We start from the raw sequence: 8,250 nt of genomic DNA on the forward strand, positions 1-8,250 counted from the left end.
AGGTGTCCCTGAAGGTGTCTCTGTAGGTGTCTATGAAGGTGTCTCTGCAGGTGTATCTGCATGTGTCTCTGAAGGTGTATCTGCTTGTGTCTCTGCAGGTGTCTCTGAAGGTGTATCTGAAGGTGTCTCTGCAGGTGTCTCTGCAGGTGGCAAAGTTGAAGCCTGAAATGTAGAGGACAAAAAAGGAATGCCTTTGTGAAAGTCATTATAATATTTTTTATATTTTTATGTGATTCTCTTTGATCCTACTCATCTTTTTGTCTATACAGCTTTTGCACACATTGTTTAGCCATCTGTCTCTGACAGTCTGCATGTCTCCTGGAGATTTGTGGTCAATATCTGAGTGATGACAGTCAGAGACGGATGGAAAGAAGAGGTATTCCTCTCCAATCATCGTAGACTCTCAGTCGTCATGTTCGTGCATCACATTAGGAACTAATGAGGCCCTACAGAGTCTGAGATGCAGGGCCGAGACGTGCTGCACTGAGCTCAGAGAGGCCTGACCTGAATGAGGCCGTCTCAATCAGCTCTGAGGTTTAACATGCAGACAGGAGGCTCATTCAGAGGAGTGGGTTTATCTCTCAACACTTCAATCACTCCCACTTCATACCATCCCACAGAGCTGGCTCTACATTCATAATGGAGATTTTTTTTTTCCTGCCTCAAAAAGTGAAATTATGAGGAGCTGTTTGACACATTTTTAATTCATCTTTGGTTTTGTCACCACATCAGTAGGGACAGGGTTTTTTTTTATTTTTTTAGATATTTTGCTAACAAACAATCATGGAAGACTCAAACAGCTCATGCTAAAGTTCAAGTTACATACAGTACATGTACTGATACATCATGTACTGATACATGTACCGGTATTAGGTACATGTTGTACCTAATACACAGTACTTAAAACAGTACATGCTGTACTGTCTTAGGTAAAGATCATGCCCGGTGTGAAATGTGTTGTGACTAAATCCCTCAGCCGAACAACTCAGTTTACCACATGTCTAAAAACAATTATATTACATCATATTTGTTTTCTAAGATCAGGTGGTTGTGACCACCACATTGAAGTGGATCCGAAAGTGGTAACACTTTACAATAAGGTACACAAAATTTGCTTAACTACTAGGGAACACCTAAGGAACAAATCAGGACCTAATTAGTAGTTAACCATTACTTACTGGGGAACACACAGCTAAGCCTTATTAGGGGACTACTGGTTAGTTACCTTGTAAATGAAGATGAACTAACAAAGAACTAATGGGTAGTTAGTTACCAAGAAAACAAAGAGGAACTAATCAAGAGCTAATGGGTAGTTAACCAGAACATACTGGGAAACACACAGTTAAGCCTTATTAGGGGAGTATTGGTTTGTTACCACAGAAACTGAGGTGAAATTCTCCATGTGGGTTCTGAATAAACCCTGCACCAGTGAGGTCACAGTTTGTAATTGTCAAAAAAACTCTTTCCTATTGATTATTGATTTTATTACCCATTAGCTCCTGATTCGTTCCTCTTCATTTACAAGGTAACTAACCAGTTTCCCTCTAATAAAGGCTTGGCTGTGCGTTCCCCAGTAAGTACTGGTTAACTACCCATTAGCTCCTGATTTGTTCCTGGTTAGTTCCTGACGTGTTCCCTAGTAGTTAATCAAATTTTGCGTACCTTATTGTAAAGTGTTACCCTTAAAAAAGTTAATCTGTTGTAAATGCACATCCGATGAGTATTTGCTAAAAGTTAAAACTAAATCTGTCCAGTGGTTCATGAGCTATTTTATTAACAGACACAAAGAGTTGACACTAAATAGTTACTTGTAAATAAAGACCTGGTGCAATCTGTTCTGAGATATTTTGCTAACTTGACGGAAAACCCACACACAGAGAAAAGGGCAAAAACATTATCACCCACCCTGGCCTTTTTACAATAAAAACAATAAAACTCAAATATTTCTCCGGCTGCGCAACAAATGACTGTCAGTGTTGTTTTTGCTTCTTACTTTTGTTCTTAAAGAGAAACAAAGAGGTAACAGAAACACCTTTTTCAAGAGGGAGGAGTCACGAAACAAGAAAGAAGCAGAAAGTTGAGATTTAAGAAAAGGTTGCAAAAATAAACAATGCAGCGCAAAAAGAAAAACAATTATAAATTTTAGTCTGGGCAGCACGGTGGCACAACTGGTAGAGCTGCTGCCTCTCAGCGAGCAGGTCCTTGGTTCAAACCCCGGCCCAGGGGCCTTTCTGGGTGGAGTTTGCATGTTCTCTCCGTGCATACGTAGGTTTTCTCCGGGTACTCCGGTTTCCTCCCACAGTCCAAAAACATGCATGTTAGGCTGATTGGTAACTCTAAATTGTCCCTAGGTGTGAGTGAGAGAGTGAATAGTTGTTTGTCTCTATGTGGCCTTGTGATGGACTTGCGACCCGTCCACGGTGTACCCCGCCCCTCGCACAGTGATTGCTGGACATGGGCACCAGCGACCCCCGTGACCCAAAATGGAATAAACGGGTAAAGAAGATGGATGGATGGATGGATGGATGGATGGATGGATGAAATTTTAGTCTGGTCGTGTTTTGTGACACCTTCTGTCTGCATGAAGGCTAATGATTCGTTAACAAATCTGTAGTTTGTTTATCTAAAATGAAATAAGTATAAATCAGTGCTGTGTCTCAGCAGTGGGTCGATATGTTTTTGTCATTTTGTCGTTCTCTCTTTCAGACGGTCAGAAAGCAAAGAACGAGCAGCCGGCAGCTTCTGGAACAGCAGGAGGTGCTGCTGCTGAGCCGTCCACCTCTCAGCCTCCTACACATCAGGAGAAACCAGACGGGTCCAAGGTGAGACTTCTCCTGAAAACCTCTAGAGTTCACTTCTCTAAGAGTGACAAGGACAGCTGTTCAGGGCTCAGCATTTCGTGAAAACACAATTCTCTGAGTTCTCACTGAAGAAATCCTGAAATTCCAGGAGACATTTCAGTCACATGAAACACAGAACTTAGCCTTTGAGGCAGAGGCCAAAGATACGTGCACACAGCAACCATTTTCTATTAATTCATCATATTGCTTAACATCAGAACATAAAAGCCACCACAGTCAGTAAGGAACCAAAGCACTGTGTTGTCTGTACAAGCAGAACATGGACTCAGTGATACCAGAACACTGGCATTAATACACCTACATGTCAAAATCTCTGAAAAATCTTTTTTAATCAGCAGGTCAGTGTTTAAACTCAGAGTTTTCCCTGATTTTTGAGGTTTTTCTCAAATTCTCTGAGTTTTCCCAGTCTGAAAAATGTGAATATCATTTTCCAGAGACGCTGCTGGTTTTATGTGATGATATTCATATGCAGCCTTTTTAATCAGTGTTTGATTTTGGACTGACCTGCTGCTACAGGGCTTCAGTTCAGGTCAGTTTATTAGACTTTAAACTTTTCTGCCAATGTTCTTTTCGGATAAAATCAACCCTTTTTCCACTGATGATGATGATGCTTCACTGAACTACAGACATTCAGCTGAAAGATGATGCGCAGGTCCTGTCAGGTCTTTACTGGATCTGAGCTCTTTTTCCTTGACAATATGGTTTTTAGCTACAGTTTACCTACTAAATATAGTACTTTATAATAATTAGTAAATAAACAGCATCTATCTAGCCAACCAGGATACTCAAATATGGAGATAAATCAGTGTCAAAGTATTCACACGTGTGTACAATAAGAGCCACAAGCGTACAAGTTTTAGAAATGTATAAACAGTTTTTTTTTTTTTTATGTACACATTTCAATTTGCTCAATTAGGAGAACTCTGTGCATATAAATTGTCTAATACACGTGCACAAATCACCTGCTGTGCACGGATCAGTTGCCTGTGAACGTGAGTTTTGAGACTTTCTTACTGCTCCAGGGTCAGGAAGCTGCTTTCAAGGCTGATATAAAGCTGGGACATCTGAGCCTTAACCAGGTTAACTGAGTTATTTGAAAAATTCTAATTTCTAACTTGGCACAGAAACTCATAATCCCTATAATAAAACACATACGCTTACATTAACGTTACTGGATTCCAAAAATATTTAATTTCAAAAACAACCTAAAATGTGTAAATTCTTTATGTGGAAAATTTATCAGGAAAAATAAGTTACTGGAAAATTATGTGTACCTCGTAGTTTTTCCACAAAAAGAACAACCTGCAGGTTTTGGGATGTTTACAGCTGTACAGGCTACAAAATAACATTTTCTATGTGTGGAAAAACCACGGGAAAAATATATTTTCCTGTAGTTTTTGCAGAGAAAGAATAACCTAATCATTTAATGTAGATTATTTTAAATGTGCAGTTCATATAAAATTAAAGGAAATTATACATCAAGTTTTCAATGATAGCTCTTCGGGACCTGTCTTGTTGGTCCTGAATAATGTTTTACTCTTTGTCAAACTGTGTCATCTTTGGTGCTTATTCTTCTGAAAATGATCAGGTAAAATAATTAGACTGACAAATGGTGGACCTGTCATTCTATGGTTGTTTCTCCTTCCTGTTCCTCTCAAACCCAGCTGGTTGAAGCAGATGGCAGCTTGTCCTGAGCCTGGTTCTGCTGGAGGTTTCTTCCCCTTAAACAGGAATTTTCCTTGTCTTTTCCTTCCTTGTTGCTTTTGTGCTTGCTCAGGATGGGAGACTGTGACAGTGTGAAGATCCAGCACAATCTGATGGCTTCCCTAGATCTTTTTCTTTCAGCTTTTCCCTCTTCAGGTGTCTCCACAACGAGTCATCCTCCTCCATCTCACTCTGTCCTCTGCATCCTCTGTCCTCACGCCAACTACCTCCATGTCCTCTCTAAATGCATCCATATATCTCCTTTTTGTCTTTTTCCTGGCAGCTGCATTTCTAACATCCTTCTACCAATATACCCACTGTCCCTCCTCTGGACATGTCCAAACCACTGTCCCTCCTCTGGACATGTTCAAACCATCTCAGTCTGGCCTCTAACTTTATCTCTCAGTTGTTCAACCTGTTCTGTACCTCTGATGATCTTATTCCTAATCTTATCCAGCCTTGACACTCCTAAGGAGAACCTCAACATCTTCGTTTCTGCCACTTCCAGTTTTGTCTTCTGTCTTTTTGTCCATGTCTCTGTCTCCTGTCTTTTTGTCCATGTCTCTGTCTCCAGACCATACCACATAGCTGGTCTCACCGCTGTCTTGTAAACTTTTCCTTTGATTTTTGCTGACATTCTTTGGTCACAAATCACTCCTGAAACTTTTCTCCATCCACTCCATCCTGCCTGGACTCTCTTCTTCACATCTTTACCACACTCCCCATTTTCCTGGACAGTGGACCCCAAGTACTTCAAGTCCTGCACCTTTGTGACCTCTGCTCCTTGAAGCCTCACTGTTCCACCTCCTCCCTCTCATTCACACTCTGTCTTACTACGGCTGACTTTCATTCCTCTTCTTTCAAGTGCATACCTCCACCTCTCCAAGTTCTCTTCCACCTGTTCCCTGTTCTCTCCACAGAACACAATGTCATCTGCAAACATCATTGTCCACGGGGATTCCTGCTTGACCTCATCTGTTTGTCGGTCCATCACCAGAGCAAACAAGAAGGGGCTGAGAGCTGATCCCACCTCCACCCTGAAGCTATCTGTCACTTCCTTCCTTAGATAGATAACTTTTACTAATTGGCTTTCATAATGTATATAAATGTTTTTGTACAATGCCCTGAGATGACTTCTATTGTGACTTGGCTTAATATAAATTAACTCAAATGAACAGGTGTTAAGCAGCTATATCTAAAGTAAAATCTTTGAACGTCCTCCTAAAGTCTTGCTGCTTTGGTGCAAAGTATAAGGAAAATGAGGGAAGTCTAAACCCTTCTGCACCTGTGCACAGGTTGTAGCAGGATCAGCGGGGCAGTCCGATAGCTCACGGGATGTCGGGGAAGAAAGTAGCGACGATGAAAGCAGTGACTCCAGCGAAAGCGAGGATAACGATGAGGACGATGATGAAAAGAAAAATGAAAAAGAGGAAGAGGAGAATGAGCCACTGTCTTTAGAATGGCCTAAAACCACTCGCAAGCAGGCCACCTATCTGTTCCTGCTGCCCATCGTGTTCCCTCTGTGGCTCTCACTGCCAGACGTCCGCAATCCAGTGAGCAGAAACACTCATCACCGTCACTGTTTGTGAACATGTCATGTTAAAGATATGTGTGTTTCCCCCCTCCCAAGGCATCCAAGAAATTATTTTTCATCACATTCATCGGCTCAATCATTTGGATCGGCATCTTCTCCTACCTGATGGTGTGGTGGGCTCATCAGGTGGGTCCACTCTTCATACCTTCACAGGACTCCTCTTCCTGTTGTAAATAACTTGCAGTTAATAAGTAGCTTATAAGTAATTTGTAAGTAACTTATAATAATCTACTGCCCAATGTAGTGTTGGGCAGTAACATCTTCGACATCACTGTTGGGTGAGTAATACTTGGATAAACATTATTCTCTTTCTGTGTTTTATGGTTGGTGAACAGAGAGCTTCTTCTTGAAGCTCAGCTCCCTCTTCATCACAACAGACCGGTACATAGTTCATAACACTGCACCGATCCGTTCATAAATACCAACATTATGATAAAAAATGAAACAAATATAGTTAAATGGACCTTTCTATCTTATCAAGATACTCTAGGTACTTTACACTACAATCTGTGCCTCATTTACCCATTCACACAGCACTCTACTAGATCTCTACAAAGATAATTGAACAACTCATTCTAAAGAGACTAATCAGAGCTTTATCACATTCATACACTGATGGGACACACATCAGAAGCAATGAGGGGATAAGTGTCTTGCCCAGGGACACTTTGACATGTGTAGTGAACCTGATCTGACCTCAAATCTGATCAGATGAACAGAGACTGTTATTTCATTGATCTGCATCCAGAAATACAGTTTGAGCCATCTGGTGACTTTCTTTCTTGAATCAATCAAGTAGAAAAGACAATTCTCTATGATCATTACTATTTTACAAATGTTTGATAATCAAATTGTGTTAGTTCACTAAGAGAACTACTCATTTTTATTTTACATAAACAGTAAGTAATGATTTTTATTCCTCATTCAAAGAAGAAATCAGGTTAATATGCATTTCTTGATTTTTCTGTCTTCAATGAGCAAATTTGTAAGTATGTTAAAAGTCGCGTCTCGGTCAACTAAAATGTTTACTGAGAAGAAATGTCATGTTTAACTATTTGAGAAGATACAGCAGAGTTTGACTCCACGAAGTCTGGTTTTCTGCAATAATCTCTCTGTCTGTTGTTGAACAATCTCATTCTCTGACCTCGAATTTGATAACATCTTACATCACAAACCACACCTCTATTCTGGCCCATCCACGAATCAGAAAGCTCTAAATTGACCCGGAAGTCAACTCATTTAAAATGTGGCAACTTCCCGGTTCTATACTCAGTGCAAAGGGTCTGATGCTGCAGAGCTCTAACTCATGGAAGTAGTCTGAAGTCTGAAGCCAGACGCTGAAGAGTGAGAGAGTGCACAGAGTCTGAAGTCTGAAGCCAGACGCTGAAGATTAATGGAGCTAAAGAGACTGATGCTGAAGAGTGCTGAAGAGTGATGGAGTTAAAGACGCTGAGAGAGTCTGATGAGATGAAAGGAGTTCAGAGTTCTTGGATGCAAACGCATTCAGGATGATCCAGAGACGTTTTGGGATTATAACTTCTGTTTGAATAACCTCGCACGACTCTCGAAGGATTTCGGCTGCTCTCAACGGAGACGCTGAAAGAGTCAAGGAAGTATCCTATACCGACGCTAATATATCATCAACCAGGTAACGATTCTACTTTGACCAAGCGTACCGTCGCAAGCTGAGATCTGATGGAGCGTGCACGTTTCTGGTCAAACAGATTAATTCCCTCACAAATCTCTCTGTAAGATAAATCTCCATTTCCATCTTAAACTCTGCTTTCTCTTAAAATCAGTACAGATATTTTAGAAATATCTGAAGCAAAGTCCTCGATCACCGCCGTGTGATTGAAGTCCATTATCTGTGAAACTTGTCTGTTATTATTTTCATATTTTGCCAAATTAATGTAAATGTTTGATGTTAAACTTTGATTCTGAAAATAAATGACCGCATTCATTTTGATGGGTCAAAGATAATAACGTCTCTCGTTACATTTCTGTTAAATTCAATGCACGACATTTACACAGTCAGAAAGATGAGGAACTCGTGAAAAAGTATGAATATATATCCCTATATGACATACTACA

General features: G+C 40.5%; 1 protein-coding gene across 1 annotated transcript in view; it reads left to right on the forward strand.

Annotated features, from left to right (window-relative positions):
- LOC119427001 (sodium/potassium/calcium exchanger 1-like) overlaps nt 1–8,250 on the forward strand; it is a 54,084-nt gene that overhangs the window by 38,634 nt on the left and 7,200 nt on the right. Inside the window, exons 5-7 of the mRNA XM_037694578.1 lie at nt 2,707–2,822; nt 5,861–6,118; nt 6,196–6,285. Of these exons, the coding sequence (XP_037550506.1) occupies nt 2,707–2,822; nt 5,861–6,118; nt 6,196–6,285 (464 nt within the window). The remainder of the gene's footprint in view (nt 1–2,706; nt 2,823–5,860; nt 6,119–6,195; nt 6,286–8,250) is intronic.

This window comes from Nematolebias whitei, chromosome 2, assembly GCF_014905685.2.
Source record: "Nematolebias whitei isolate Nwh7 chromosome 2, NemWhi1, whole genome shotgun sequence".
NCBI lineage: Eukaryota > Metazoa > Chordata > Actinopteri > Cyprinodontiformes > Rivulidae > Nematolebias > Nematolebias whitei.